General features: G+C 34.9%; 1 protein-coding gene across 1 annotated transcript in view; it reads right to left on the reverse strand.

Annotated features, from left to right (window-relative positions):
- The window catches only part of Eif4g (eukaryotic translation initiation factor 4 gamma), a 163,969-nt gene that overhangs the window by 45,690 nt on the left and 100,979 nt on the right, over positions 1-17,300 (reverse strand). Inside the window, 3 exon segments of the mRNA NM_001167859.1 lie at positions 2,900-3,037; positions 3,533-3,753; positions 5,702-5,781. Of these exon segments, the coding sequence (NP_001161331.1) occupies positions 2,900-3,037; positions 3,533-3,753; positions 5,702-5,781 (439 nt within the window).

Raw genomic sequence — 17,300 nt, forward strand, 5'->3', positions numbered from 1 at the left:
GTCAAATTTTTTTTTAAAATAGGAACCCCTATTTTTGATAGCAGATTCAGAAAGAACAGGAAATTTTACGTCCGAAACGTCCGAAAGTCAACATCCTCTAAAAGCTCTGGCAGTCGATCTCTGAGCAATGCCAAATAGCTATTCTGGTTAACATTTTGACCGAAAAAATATGGCCCAATCAGGTAACCATTAATGATCCCATACCACACCATTAAACTCCATCGGTTTTGATGGTCAATAGCCCTGTACCAGTGGGGATTTACAGGTGACCAGTAGTGACTATTGTGCCTATTTAATTGACCATCACTGCGAAATATAGCCTCGTCAGAGAACATAACAAATCTGAAAAAATCTGGATCATTTTGTAAAACTCCTAAAGCCCACTGGCAAAAGTTAATACACATTAGAAAATGGCGTGGCCTCAGCTCATGAACTAATCTTATGTGGTAATCGTGATAGTGGAGATTATTGAGAATTCTCAATGCTGTTCTTCGTGGTATACCGATTTCTCTTTCAATTTGTCGACTACTAATTTGTGGATTGAAATGAACAGCTGCTAAGGCGGCTATAACATTAGGATCATTTTCGTTGTATTCGTGGTGTCTGCGTTGACGACGAAGATGTCCATCACGAGCTCTTCAAAGTAATCCGAGTAATGTGTCGTGAGTAGGACGCCTTCTTAGAGGAAAGCGTTCAGCGTAGAGTCGCACCGCGGCTCTGGCATTGTTTTGGGTTTCGCCTAAGATCATTATCATATCAACAATTTCATTGGATTGATAATCGCCCATGTTGAAAATTTTGTTTATAATAAGAAAAACTATTTTATTTACATTCACTCTTTATTGAAATTGAAACTAAACCAAAATAAGAAAGTGACAACAAAAAAGGAGAAATTTTCAAACTGTATAATTTTTAAATCAAATTTGTAACTTCTTATTTTCTTACGTTAAGACATTGTGATTTAAATTGAAGACAGCGTGAGAACAATCGTTACAATTTATATTAGATTAAAGAAATTCAACTTAAAAAAAAACATCTAAACTGGAAATGATGCACTTTGGCAAATACAATTATTAAAAATTTTTTTTAATATTACGAAAGCAAAATGATGTTTAATATTTTATCTTAAATAATGTATTTTTTAACATCCTACCTTTATTGTTTAACCATTTTTTACGCTTTTAAAATGTTAAACTTTTACTTGACTCTGCTTCGACCGTGAATGAATTGACAACATTTTTAACGTTCCATTTCCCACTCCCAGAACTCAGATATTTAAAATTATCATGTTTACTTCAAAATTTACTTTTGACCACTAAAAATTTGTTAACGAATGTTAAACAAGCATCCTAGTGAGAGGCAAGGGGACTCACAGTAAACAAGCACCCCAGTGAGAATCAAGGGGACTCACGTTAAAAAAGCACCCCAAAGGGAACATAATCCTAATACATCCACGTCGTTGTTCCTGGGTAGCGATGAAATTAGGGAATTATTTTGTTTTCAATGTAAATATTTTCATGGTCATTGTCACATTGGGTTTGAATATTCATCATAAAAGTACATTAACTACGATTATTCAGAAAATGCGATTAAATAGCAATTACAGTATTTCTTAACATTTGACCTAGAAATGACCTTGTGAAGGTCATGAAAAAAATTTTGAAATACCGTTTCGGACGTAAAATTTCCTGTTCTTTCCGAATCTGCTATCAAAAATAGGGGTTCCTATTATTGATAGCAGATTCGGAAAGAACAGGAAATTTTTAGTGGTCAAAAGTAAATTTTGAAGTAAACATGATAATTTTAAATATCTGAGTTCTGGGAGTGGGAAATGGAACGTTAAAAATGTTGTCAATTCATTCACGGTCGAAGCAGAGTCAAGTAAAAGTTTAACATTTCAAAAGCGTAAAAAATGGTTAAACAATAAAGGTAGGATGTTAAAAAATACATTATTTAAGATAAAATATTAAACATCATTTTGCTTTCGTAATATTAAAAAAAATTTTTAATAATTGTATTTGCCAAAGTGCATCATTTCCAGTTTAGATGTTTTTTTTTAAGTTGAATTTCTTTAATCTAATATAAATTGTAACGATTGTTCTAATTTGAATCCTGATATCTTTTCAACTAAACGGTTTTATGAGCTGCAAAATAAACCTAGCCGAGGTGATCAAAAAATCGATATTTTACCAAATTCAGAACCAGAAAACATATATGCATGTCAAATTTTATTACGATCGATCGCGTGGTTCTAGAATTATGACGGTATACGCACACACACACACAGCTATCTGCACTCCAAACACCTCCAAATGCGTTTCTACGAAGTTTCAGCGAAACGGAATATTGTACTATTACAAAGCTGTCTCTTAGGAGGATGCAAAAATTATTACAATTTATAAATAACATTGCATAAAAGATTACAACTCTTCCACTATTGGTTCTTATTAATATTTGTGTTAACATGGAGAGTAACCAGTATAATTTTGTTTTACATCTGACATTTTCATGTAAAAGTCCGTCAATTTACTATTATGAAAGGAATTCCCGAAAAACTTTGTGCCTGACTGACTAAAGTCTCTTAGAGATAATCATAACAACAAAATTTTTATTTAAAAATACACGTGAAAATCGAACTTATGGTGCCCGAATTTCAAAAAAAACGTTAAGGATCAGAATAAAAAAAATGTTTTTTAGTTTGTGCGAGAGGGGACTTCGCCTACAATAGCAGCGTGATCGGTCAAATTGCATGAGATATTGATTACACACATTCTTCGCTAAGAAAAATATGAGGCACATGCGTACCGCGTCATGGAATAATCTAGATAACTTCTTAGCATAAATAGGTAGTAATATAATTGGAAATTAGAAAGATAATTAAGCATGATAATCTATTCACCTGTATCCAACTACAAATATCATCAAAACTTCCATCTTTTAAAACTAATGATAATTTGCTTTGAATCTGCTCGACATTCCAAACAGAATTGTCATTCTTAAAGTTTGCACGATTGTCTTCAGTCAAAAAGTTAAATTTCTGTAAACAAAAAAATAAATTGTAAGTTGCATACATTATTCAGATAAAAGTAAATAATTAAGCGATGTAATATTGCATGGTTAAAAACTGTTCAGCATATTACGGATTTTGACGGAGAATAGGAAGGACTTAATCATAGGAACTATGTGGAAAACAAAACACTTATTTTTATTGTTTATGTTATTAAAAATTATTCTGCAATACACGCTCGTAAAATCCATTTTATTTCTTTATTTCTTGTAAAGCTGGGCTTAAGTAGCTTTTTATTCACTAATATATTTTATTCGCGATTAAACTATAATAATAATATAATAATAAACTATAATACATCGTCTGTATGAGTGCACGAATGCAGTCGCACAGGCGTTATACATATACGTAAATGCCAAAGTATATATGAACATGGGACATTACACAGGGAATAAAGGGGCTATTACAGTTCAGTCGTAAATAAACATTATTAATACTATAATGTAATTAGTGGTTTATTCTTACGTAATTTTTAATAATTTCATCAATTCTTTTCGGATCGTCAGTAAAATTAGTCCAATCTAGTTCACTTTTTATCCAGATTTCGGATACCCACGAAGGCCCTTTTACGTCTAACAGCTCCGATAACAATTCCGCTACCAATTCTAAAACATCAATATCACCTCGTATTTTTGCTAATGACCTTAATTCTGCGAGTGGGTACGTATTGTTTAAGGTTGGATGCACTGTAAAAAAAGAAGTTATTAGAATCAGATAATTTTTAGAATATAAATATTCAAAATAATTAATACATTTTCAGCCCTGTTGAGCTATTGAATCCAGCATGGATACCATTTATAGATAAAAATTTCATCATGTATCAGTTATTATATAAATGTCGATTTAAGGAGGTTCTATCGGTACACAAGTAGTCAAAACAGTGTATGTCACAGCTTGTGCTTGCTTAGCGAAGTGTACGTAGATCTGGCAACGCCGCACGTCGTCTTCTGCTGCGCAGTCTGCTGTCGCCATGTTTACCTGTTAACTAATGCGAGAAAACGACTTTCAAAAATGAGTGAAAAGCAGCAAAGGTTTTATTGGAAAGGCAAGCTAATATCGAATTAAGTCTACAAAATACGGTGTGAGCAATCAAAAATTGCAAAAAATATTCAGAAGATAGTGAAAGAAAAATGTGCAGTTGATAACCTAAAATATGACTCCGATTCCAAAGTTTCAAATACCATTGCAAGTCGTAGAATCGTTCATGTACAAACCCTTGTAGAACAACTAATCTGCAAGAAATGCGATTTAGTTTTATCTTTAACGGACACTTTTGAAGAGAAGCGAGTTGGATTGGCTTCAATATTTTATGTCATGTGTCGTACATGCACAGTGATTTTAAGTGTGTGTACTGATAAACAACATCATGTCGCTGGTCAAAATTTACATTTTGACACAAACACGAAAGCTTTAATAGGTACGTGTGTTTTCATAAAAAATCTATGTACTAATCTAATGAAAAATAAATAGTGTTTCAGTTATTATTACATGATTTTAGGTACGCTGAATGAATGAATAGGCAATACACACTTAAACAAGTTTCTGTCTGGTTTAAACATACCAGAATTCAATTACAGCACTTTTAAAACTCATGAAAAAGAAGTTAGCAAAATTTTGGAGGAAATGGCTCAAAAAAGTTGTAAGAGAGCAACTCCGGATAAAAGAGAAATGACAATCAATAATGTTGGCACAATACAACGCTTGTTGTAAGTGATAATGAGTGAATAGTTTGCAGCTTATATTTAAAAGTGATTTTTTTATGTGAGTGAGTGATGCTTTTTATATTGCAATTGTATACATAATGAATAAACAGTCAATCTGCTGAGTATGCATGAATGATATGTGACAATTAATGAACTTTGTAATTTAATTTTTTAAATGTTGTGATAATTAAAGGATAACTCGCTAATTGTAAATTTGAATCATCAACATGAATGGAAAAATGAATTTAATAAAATGATTGTAACAATTATTTTAATTTCATACTTTCAGGTCATTACATCTGCTAAACACCTTCATATTTGCAGACCTTCCCATCTCTATCGAATGTATTTCCGTTAGTATTTACCCAAAAATACTTCACAAGTATTAATAATACCTTGAACTTTACACTTGTTTGTATGCGATTTCTAAGCCAACTTTGCACATTACTGATGATAGCAGCTGACGCGAGAAGACGAGAGAGCGAGAGAGAGAGAGAGAGAGAGAGAGAGAGAGAGAGAGAGACTGAGAGAGAGAGAGAGAGAGAGAGAGAGAGAGAGAGAGAGAGAGCGGGGAGATGCAAGCGAGGTTAGGTGCGTTGGACTGCGTGCAACGTTGCCAAATGACCGCCGGAAAAAAATTGCGATATTTTTTGTATGATGATTCATTTTTTAAGACTTTGAACCCATGATCGATCATTTTTAACGTTAAAATCTATTCCTAATTCGTTTTTCAACCTATGAAAAAAATTTCGAAAGCATCGTACTGTTAGTTCGTTTTATATAGCGTAAAGGAAGTGACTCCCCATAAGACTCAATGTTAAAATTGAAAATATTAAAGTATGTTTTTCTCGCCTTTCAGAGCCTCCAAATCGTTATGTTAGATCCATTATCGATAGAACCTCCTTAATAAAAAAGTAACATAGTGGCTTACCTAAAATTTTGGCGAAATATTTCCATAATTTCGGAATATCTATTATTAGATCACCAGAAGCTTCAACTATTTTATCCAAGCTGAAAAAAAAAAGATATTTACTTCTGTTCCTTTTTACATCGTTATAACTAAATTATATTTTGTATGATAATTATGGAAACTGGGAGAATATTTAAAAGACATCCGGAGAAAAAATTACTGTTTTTCAATAATAATCTCTCTATATTTTAAAAAAAGTTTGCCGCTGCCGTTCAGAAATTTTCTCCCTCAATTTATCCCCCCCCCCCCCTCAATTTAGGACTGTAGACGCCTCTTTTCACCACCCCTTTATGTAGGCCTAACTCTCGTGAAGGTAATAAAGTTATACATTCTCGACTATTATTCAGTTTTGAATTTTTTTATTCATCGTTTTTGTGTGCGCGTGAGTGTGAGTATGTAGATGGCCGGGAAGAACAACGCGGAGAGCACGTCGCCGAAGACGGTCATCGCGCTTAGCTGCTCCGCCAGCGCGAAGGTCCTGCTTGAGCAGACTAGGACAGCATCAACATGCCTTAAAAAGTTACACGCTGCTGCATATTTCCATGCTGGCGGACAACCACGGCGCGAGGAGGCTGCTGATAGAAAATGGCGCGGACGTCAACGTGAAGGACTCGACCAGCGCCAAGTCTGCTATACACTACTAATTTCACCTTCTTTGACTGCAGCACGCACAGCCCTTACATGTAGTGCGATTCCTCCAACTGCTCCTGCGACTGGTGCGTCGACGGGTACAGGTGGACCCACGACATCTTCGAAGGGGTGGACCAGCTTTCTGTTGAACCATCAATGCCACCAATTCTAAGATGATTCTCGTCTCGTCCAGCATTAAGAAGACCATACGAATCAAGGGATCATAGAGATACGTATAGCGTAATATACAAGCAATCATCGATAAAAGAGCGAACAGCTCGATACAATTTTCACTCTCTTTTGCAGCAATTCATCGTCTACACCTGCTTCGTCTGTAATTTTAACATCGAAGACCGAGTCACAAGTGTTAACGCTCAGCTGTTCGCCAATACAATCTACTGCGATGACACTGAATTCTAGTATAAGTCGCTCCAACCAAACATAACTGTGCCAGGGAAGGTTCCAAGCCTCTCGAAAATCCGAACAATTGTTATCTGCAGGTGATTGACGTTCTTTCTACTCTCATATGCTGTATTAAAACGTCACTGATCTGATTTCCCAGGTGTCGCGATATGGCCAAAAATTGCGGCATGTGTCTGTCACTAGCGGAAAAGTACAGCTGCAGTTGGTATGACGTCAGACCGTTACAAGGTCAAGGAGCAGTGCAACAAGGGCGGCAGCCCCTGGCTCGATCATAATCAGAATTGTCTAACAAGGAAAGGTACCCAACCCGAACTCACCAATTTTAATGATTTTCATATATGTTGTAGAACATAAAAAAATAAGAGACACGTATTTTTTTTTATCGGCTAATTTTCACTTTTAAGGGGTAAAAACCTCCCCTAAAGTTAACCCCCAAAAAGCGTTTTTTTTAAATATCTCGGCTTAAAATTAATATTTTTCAATGAAACAAATTGGAGGTTATTTCTTACAAAAAGAGCAAGTATTTCATGGTGATTTGAAGAGTAAGGGTAGCATCCCCTATTTTTTAGGGGTTGAAAACATATATTTTTTGGCATAATTTTATAATAAAAATGTTTAAACCGACTAAAAAAAATTGGAAAAAATGTTTAAACATCCTTAATAACAAAATTTAGTTGACGTCTTTCGGTGTTTTCATAAATATTACCCCTAAGGGGGTAAACCACCCCTAACACAAAATAACTGTAAATATGTAATTCAATACATAATATTTCGTAGAAAGTTTGTATATAGAGGTTTTCGAGGTCGCTGATTACAAATCTGTTATCAGATTTTGAAAATTCAAAATGGCGGATCCAATATGGTGGACGGAAATATCGAAAAAAAATTTTAACTTTCAAAAAAACTTGTTTACAAATGTGTGATCTTTGTAGCCTGTACATGTGAACTAAAGAGCCTTAAACCCTAAACCCCTAAAGAACAAATAGGCTAAATGGTTGTGCATTTTAACCAAACGACTCCAAACCCCTAACCTCCAGACAAGCCGAAGGCCTATGCTTTACCGTAGACACGAGTATAGACATATTACCGATATTTTATTCTATCATTTTGTATGTAACAAATAACGTCTCGTTTTATGTTTCAATGAAAGATTATTTATTTTTCTGCTTTTATAAATTAGCATAATTTCAAAAGTAATTTCATAAATTATAAAGTATTTCATAAATTGCATAATTATATAATTTTATAAATTCAAAAAGTCCACACTTTTTTGCAAATGAAAAAACATAGGTTAATAAAATTAGTTTATCAAACTCTTTTGCGTTTTGTAATAAAATTTAATGTTGTCAAACTTGGGAGTTTTTCATTGTTACAATTATTTCGTAAGCCAAACGTTTTTTAGATGAATTCTCGAAGTAATGATTATTGTATCTATAGTAAAATATTTACAGTCTGGAATTCCATAATAATACTATTTGATACGATTTAATGAATTTATCAAAAAATCTAAATTTAATAATAAATATTATTCTGATTATTATTATTATTTTTCATTATCATTGCTATTATCAGTATTACTGTTATTATTGCTATTGCAATTATGCTTATTCTTCTTCTTCTTATTATTATTATTATATTACTATGATAATTTTTGTTATTGGTAAAAATACATAAAAGAATATTAATACTCGAACTTCATTTGCAATTAAAGAACACGTTGTTATTGAAAGGGAATTTTATATGCATTCATTAGTTTAATGAATGTTATCGTACATTCAATGATAATTCCACAGATAAATGTCTTTCACTCATAAAAGTTGTTGACAATATGTGCGAATCAGTATGTTCTTTTTTTAGATTGTTTTCATCGAGTGTTTACCTCAGCTGCCTGTGTTATTTTTTAGGCAGTGAGTGAGTTTTGTGGGTATTCTAGTTCGATGCCGGAAAGTACGAATAGTACGTCTTTTTGTTTGTCAGTGGTATCATACAGTTGTAGAAAATTTTCTTTAGTGATTTTATATATATTTACATTATTCAATTTCAAAGTGAATAAAAGTTGAATAAAACCAAAAATAGAGTTTTCCGAACATCACAAAGTGGAACGAGAATTCTTCTCCAATGCATAAATTAATGATTTGATTCAATTTACATTCACTCGTTTTATTCTGGTAGAAATGTAGCAGTCGTGCCTTACATGCAAAAACACAGCTTGTATAAATTTTACCGCTTGTTTTCATTTTAGATTGAAAAATGAAAATTAATCCGTTAAACGTTCTAAACTTATTATTAGCATACTTTCAAGCGTTAAACATACCAGATAGTGTCACGAATTATCACGAAACAGAGTTGGCCGAAAAAATAAAAGAAATTTTAATAGATGCAACACATGATTTCAACGATGTAAAAATGATTACTGATGACTCTTTGGATTTTCAAGAAGAGTATAAAGACCATAATGTGGAAATAATTGAAGATGAAGTGCAACATCATTTTCCTGATCCGGATATAGCACCAACAAATCAATGTACAGCAGATAATGAAGAACTAGATTTTGAATACAAAAAAAGAGCTGTAGAATTTTGGAGAAGTAGCAAAACGAAGCAAAATTTAAGTCTCAAAACAGTGCAAAACAGATTCAAAAAAGTATCATCTATTAGTCAGCTACGTCGTTGGGCTCATTCAATTAATAAAGGTGGCACGTATAGAGAAAAAGTAGCACAAATTTGTCAGTATACCCTGGATAATTTTCAAGCAGCTCTCGACAGTGGTTCAATTATCCATGATGAAGATATAATTCGATGGGCCTTACAAGCTAAAAAAGAAATTGGTTTTGATGATATTAGATTCAAAGCTTCTAAACATTGGTTACTCAACTTTAAGCAAGCACACCGAATAGTTTCTAGGAAAATAAATAAGTTCATAACAAGAAAAACACTAGAAAGTAGTGCAGAACTTACGGCTAAAGCTGAAGCATTTATCGATGACGTTAAATCGTGTATACCAAGGATTGGACTCGAAAATTTGTATAATACAGATCAGAGCGGATTTCAGCTAGAAATGCATTCTGGAAGAACATTAGCAGTAGAAGGAGAAAAGCAAGTGCAATGTCTGGTACAGTCAATTTCAGCAACAACGCATAGTTATACTATACAGCCACTAATATCAGCTACTGGACAACTGTTATCACCGCTATTTCTTATTTTAAAGGAACCAAGTGGCAAGTTTGGCCCTATTGTAGAACAAAACATATTTAGACCAGAAAACGTGTACGTGGAAGCATCCAAATCTGGAAAATTAACAACAAGTAAGGGAACTAATAACAATTTTTACATTGTAATATCGTTGATCAGTTAATTAGTAAGTCGTTTAATTGCAGATCACTTCAAAATCTGGTTGGAAAAAATATTTTATCCCTATGTAGGCCATCACTCAATACTATTACTTGATTCTTGGAGTGGTCATTGTGACAAAGTTATAGAAGAAACAATGCCACAAAATAAAATTATTAACATAAAAAAATTCCAACTGGAACCACAGGAAAAATACAACCACTTGATGTCTATGGATTCCGTATTTGGAAAAACTTTGTCCGAACATTTTCTGATAATGTAATGTTAATGGATCATGATATGAATTTACATGTGAGAAATAATATAATTAAACTTCAATCATTGGTTCACAACCAACTGTCTTCACCGAGATATATAGATTTGTTTAAATATTCCTGGTATAAAAGCGGTTACGTCAATGAAAAACCAGATAAATTTGATAATCCTATAGATTTCAGTTTTGGAAAGTCTTGTGCAACACATTGTGAAATAGAAGGGTGCACAAACATTGCAATTGTACGATGTGGTTCGTGCAAAAAAGCATTGTGCTTTAAACACTTTTATGAGGACTACCATTATTGTAAAAACATCGTAAAATAATATATTTTATGCTCAATACAAAAAATGCACTATGGCAAAAGATACAAGATTGTAGATTATTATTATACTCTAATATTATAAACAAAAATACATTATAAGTTGAATTTACAATAAAGGAATTTCAATAACATTCTGATAACAATTTCTACGGAAATTATAAAACTGCTTCACACACAGAATTTTCTTGTTTACAAATTTAGGAATTTGAGGTGGTTTGGTTAAAAAGCACAACCATTTAGCCTATTTGTTCTTTAGGAGTTTAGGGTTTAAGGCTCTTTAGTTCACATGTACAGGCTACAAAGATCACACATTTATAACAAGTTTTTATGAAAGTTAAAATTTTTTTTCGACATTTTCGTCCACCACATTGGTTCCGCCATTTTGAATTTTCAAAATCTGATATCAGATTTGCAAAGAGCGATCTCGAAAACCCTTATATACAAACCTTCTACAAAATATTATGGATTGAAGTATACTTATAGTTATTTTGTGTTAGGGGTGGTTTACCCCCTAAAGGGTAGTATCTATGAAAAAATCGAAAAACTTAATTTGTTTATTATAGATGTTTACAAATTTTTTCCATTTTTTTTAGTCGTTTAAAACTTTTTTATTATATAAAATTTTTTTTCGATATTTCCGTCCTATTGGTTCCGCCATTTTGAATTTTCAAAATCTGATAACAGATTTGTAATCAGCGACCTCGAAAACCTCTATATACAAACTTTCTACGAAATATTATGTATTGAATTACATATTTACAGTTATTTTGTGTTAAGGGTGGTTTACCCCCTTAGGAGTAATATTTATGAAAACACCGAAAGACGTCAACTAAATTTTGTTATTAAGGATGTTTAAACATTTTTTCCAATTTTTTTTAGTCGGTTTAAACATTTTTATTATAAAATTATGCCAAAAAATATATGTTTTCAACCCCTAAAAAATAGGGGATGCTACTCTTACTCTTCAAATCACCATGAAATACTTGCTCTTTTAGTAAGAAATAACCTCCAATTTGTTTCATTGAAAAATATTAATTTTAAGCCGAGATATTTAAAAAAAACGCTTTTTGGGGGTTAACTTTACGGGAGGTTTTTACCCCTTAAAAGTGAAAATTAGCCGATAAAAAAAAATACGTGTCTCTTATTTTTTTATGTTCTACAACATATATGAAAATCATCAAAATCGGCGAGTTCGGGTTGGGTACCTTTCCTTGTAAGTTCGAAAATCGTCAGGTTCGAGTAACTCCTAATAAAACAACGCAGATTCTTCAATATGCATATGACTTGGATATAGTGTGCGATAATGGTGAAACGGAAACAAGAAATGCGGAAATTCTCTTTAAAAAAATATATGATCATGGGTAAAGTGGACTTTGACAAGGAAGATGGAGATCTTAGAGCCGTAAATTTTACTTTTGAAAAGGTGACAAATTCATGTATTTATGCACGACTATAAATGATCCAGACAGAATTAAAGCCAAGATTAATAACAGACTCTATTCGGTTATGCTTGCTTCTACGCCGTGAACAAAATACCAAAGTCGAAGCTACTCTCTAAACATCACTAAAGGCGAAACGCTTTGCTTTTCACATAAGACACTTGCCGATATTTAAAGGTTCGCTGATGAACACACACATAGACACACATACACACACAAAGTATGCAGATATACAAATATTGTGGATAAATTAATTTAACTGTAATGGGGTAAGACTTGACGATGAGAGGAAACATCATCTTTTTTTCCTGTTCTAATTACCGGTTGCGTTATCAGATGGTATTTTTAATATACTGACCATGCTTTATAGATGAAATTCGTATTCTTTGATAACAGATCAATTTTTCAGATTCGTCAATTGCATAATCTAAATAAAACTACTCAGTTTCATTCGAATACTTTCATTGATCTGCTGCAGTAAAAAATAATGTTGAATTTTAATGACCATTGATTTGTGTATAAAAGATTTTAGGGATTGTAATGATAATAACATGTTAATAATACGATTAGAAAATAATAAACAACGGGACCTGTTTCGCAATAGCATTATTCCTGCATTACGGGATAATACTTATTTAACATGTTGGGTCAGTATTTATTTGTTTCTGTTCCTTTTTGCGTGTAACAGGCCTAATCTTTAGTCACGACAGTGGCAGCCCTACTGAAAAAAATCAGACGACAATCTACTGAAAATCAGCTGATAATCATGCCAAAACGTCAGCTGATTATCAGGTGATTTCAGCTCAGTATTTGTAATAAAGCTGATAGTTATAAATAGTATAGAGTAACCTCTAATATATTTATGATAAGTTGTTTAAAATAAGTAAAATTTATAAATTTCACATAACGAGGGCCAGTACTGTTGTTATCATCAGGATGATAACACGAAAACTCTAGCTGTGAGCTCCAACATTTTTTTTTTTTGACACTTAAAAAAAATTTCATTTAAATTAAATTATAAAAACAAAAATATTGGAGCTCGCAGCCAGAGCTTCTGTGTTATCGTCCTAATGGTAATACCAGTACTGCACACACACACTGGGCAGTAAAGTCGGGCAGCCAAAGGACGAACGAAAGAGGACAAGCGCTGTTGGAAGTGACCACCAAGCGATAATAATGGAGATAAGAATATTAAAACAGAGATCTAACGGGAGGGCAACGACAAAAAGAGTCGGTCGGAAAACGAAGGATTATGATAAGGAGACATTCCTGATGGCTCTAGAAGAAATAAAGCTGTCTGGATCTGCGAATGATAAGGTCGTGCAGATAATGGGAAATATTACCTGAGCCTGTGACGCTACAATGCCAACGAGAACCTCCAACAATAGACAACCGCTAATATACTGGTGGGATAAAGAAATCGACGCGGCACACAAAGAGTGTCATCGAATCAGAAGACGGGAGAAGACTGGTCGTGGTAAAGAAATACTAGACGCCCTAAATAAAGAAATGAAGAATGCTAAACGGATACTCAAGAGGAAAATCGGAGAGAATAAACGACGGTGCCTGAAAGAGTTACAGGACGAGGTTGAGCTGGACCCCTGGGGGCGACCGTACCAAGTGGTAATGAAGAAGATAAAGGCAGGTTATATCCCCCTCTCCTAAAAGCCCGGAATTGATGGATCGTATTGAGACCACACTGTTTCCCTTTTAACTAGAAGTAACAGCTATTCCTTAAGCGGAGACAAATGAAGAAACCATTCCAGCAATCACCACGGAGGAATTACTGGCTGCATGCGAAAGAATTTGGAACATCAAGGCTCCAGACCTGGATGGCATACCCAATATTGCTTTGAAACAAGCTTTACAGGCACGCCCCGATGTCTTTGTGGACTTGTACAACTCATGTCTTAAAGAAGGGACGTTTCCTACGAACTGGAACAAGCAACGCCTAGTGCTACTACCAAAAGGAGATAGGCTGGAGAAGCTTCCTTATACAGACCACTCTGAACGCTGGACACCCCGGGCAAGATCTTAGAGCGTATAATCGGCGTTAGAATGGACGAAGTCAAAAACCAGGCGGACTTGCGGAATATCAATACGGCGTCAGGAAAAAAACGCTCCACTCTTGATGCCATAAGCTTCGCAGTTGACACCGCTAAAACTGCAACAGAAGGAAAAAGATGAAAAGGAGGATCCAAGAAGTACTGTGCTATTATTACACTGGATGTTAAAAATGCGTTTAACTCAGCCAGCTGGGGCAAGATACAGGAGGCACTACGGAAAAAAGAGGTACCCGCATATATAAGAAGTATTATGTCTGACTACCTGAAAGACAGAACCCTTTTGTATGACACAGAGAGCGGCACGGAATATCAAGTAACCGGAGGGGTCCCACAAGGGTCAGTGCTCGGCCCACTATTGTGGAACATCATGTACGATGGCGTACTTAGGCTAGAGCTACCCGAAGGTGCAACAGTTGTAGGGTTTGCAGATGACATTGCAGTAGTGGTAGTAGCAAAGCAAAAGGAAGAGGGGACGGAAATCGCTAAGCGAGGCAGTAAGTATAATCCACGATTGACTAAAGCAGACTGGACTTGAGCTTGCTAGCCATAAAACGGAGGCTATTCTTATATCCAGTAGAAAGAAAATAGAGACAATAACGCTGTCAGTGGACGGACACGGAATAAACTCAGCCGACCATTAAGTACCTGGGAATCACCATAGACGCCAGACTAACGTTTAAGCAGCATCTTGATAGGGCGAGCAATAAGGCAGCAAAAGTCAGTGCTGCACTATCGCGACTAATGCCAAATGTAGGTGGGCCAACGCAGGGCCGAAGGTTACTCCTAGCCAGTGTAACTACATCAATTATGTTATATGGTGCCCCAATATGGGCGGACGCTATGTTGGTGAAGTCCTATGCACGAAAGCTGTCAAAAATTTATAGGAGAAGTGCATTGCGGGTCGCTTCTGCTTACCAAACAGTATCAGAAGATGCAGTGTGCGTTATTTCAAGTATGCCGCCTATTGACCTTCTAGCAACAGAACGAAAGAATATATACGAAGCGAGCCGGCGTGGTGACAATACTCAAGTTTGGAAATCCGCAAAGGAACAAACCCTAGTTGACTGGCAAATACGATGGGACTCCAGTAGAAATGGGCGATGGACGCACCGCCTCATACCATGTATTGTTAGCTGGACCAATAAACGACACGAGGAAGTAAATTACTACCTTACGCAGTTTTGGAGCGGACATAGGTGCTTTTAAGTCTACCTACACCGGTTCAAGATAGAGGATAATCCAAATTGCCCAGTATGTTTGGAAACAAACGAAAATGCAGAACATGTCTTCTGCAACTGTTCGCGATACGAAATGGAACGAGAGGGACTCAAGCGGTACCTTCAGGCTAGGGTGACCCCTGAGTCATTGATGACAACAGCTATTGTCATGGGTTAGGTTCACTGAACCTTACCCCAGGGTTAGGTCTAAAATAAAAGGCTAGTTAACGGGCCCCACGGAAGTATTGTTCAACGATAGTACCTGTGGGGTTCCAGTGTCAGAGGGACACTTGTGCAGAGCTTGCTTTGCCTACGCCACATAAAACACACACACACACACACACACACACACACACACACACACACACACACATATATATATATATAAAATTGTAATACTAGCTGCACGCAGATAACACTGCTTACCTCTGCAGGTATGGGTATTAGTCATAGTTTTAAAAGAAACAACATTAATACAGTTTAAAAAATTAACAGCGAAATGTGTAATATCATAATAAAAGGCAAGGAGAAAAAAAATCATGAAAACTGATATAACTTTTACGGGTTTTAGTTAATAATTGTTATTGCGTTAGCAGCTAAGTAATTTGAATATTCGCGCGGACTAAATTTTAAACATGTACTAGTGTAGTAATTCTGAATTGTACATTCTATAGAGCAACTGCTCTGGTTCGAATAGATCCTGTTATCTTTCTCGTCCGAACCGTTGACCAGCACGTATCATCGCATCTCGCCTCGTCTCACCTCACTCAATAAATTGTACAGTCACAATTTTGTGTAAATTTATTGAGCCTTCTCCATTGTCGCCTACTTCCACATTCAACCCCATCAAACACAATGTTATTTTTAAACTAAAATGTAATGACTGCTCTGCCACGTACGTAGGGCAAGCAAAAAGAAATGTTTTCATACGCACTAAAGAACATAGAGAATAAAAAAATAATATGTAATCTCCGAGCACCAAAAAAAAAACTGTAATCACACATTTAATTCCAACAAATTTGACATTTGACATAAAAGATAAAGAGACCAATTGAAGTAAAATATTGATGATGTCAACATATCGAAAAAAGAAAATCGGTTGGGAAGATATTTTGATAAACAATCGATCTCGAGGTTATCCATGACAACGTCTGCGAATAGCCCCAAGAATGGAAAGCTCATTAGAGTACCAAAGAGTTGTCTGCAGAATTTATCGTTGAATTAAAAACAAGTGTTTTCCATAAGTATTTCACAAACTAGCAAAATTTGATCGAGAGGTATTTTCGATTTCTGTGCGATTTGCGCGTACCTCTTTTCAATGCTTTTTTTGACGATTGTTTTGACAAAGAATCAGATTAAAAAAAAAAAGATTTATCTCTAAAATGGTACACATCCACATGCAAACGAACGTATTCATAAGAAAGAAGATACACAGCAACTCACTCATTTAATACACCGACTGAAACGAAAATAAAACGAAAGCGATTGACGTCAAAATTGTGACGTCGGTATAGAAAAAATGTCAACAAACTGCTCGATTTCCCGCACAATATATAAGCCGTGCAAAATCGACACCTCTATCTCCTCTTCCCCTGCCGTCCGGCGAGGACGAGACATATCCCGTGATATCCATGTATATACCAACGATCGACTACAGTAACTTTTCCTAACGATTCGCTATTGTTAAACGTTGAATAAGACCTCTTGTACATAATATTAACTATGAATAAACAGTTTCCTGATGAGGGTGGCATTGACCACCAAACGTCGTAGGAAGAAAATAGAAATAACTATTGTGATTTTTTCTCTTTCCTTACACACAACTTTTGGAGAAGACCGATAGAGTCAACATCAATC

This window comes from Nasonia vitripennis (assembly GCF_009193385.2).
Source record: "Nasonia vitripennis strain AsymCx chromosome 1 unlocalized genomic scaffold, Nvit_psr_1.1 chr1_random0002, whole genome shotgun sequence".
Taxonomy (NCBI): domain Eukaryota; kingdom Metazoa; phylum Arthropoda; class Insecta; order Hymenoptera; family Pteromalidae; genus Nasonia; species Nasonia vitripennis.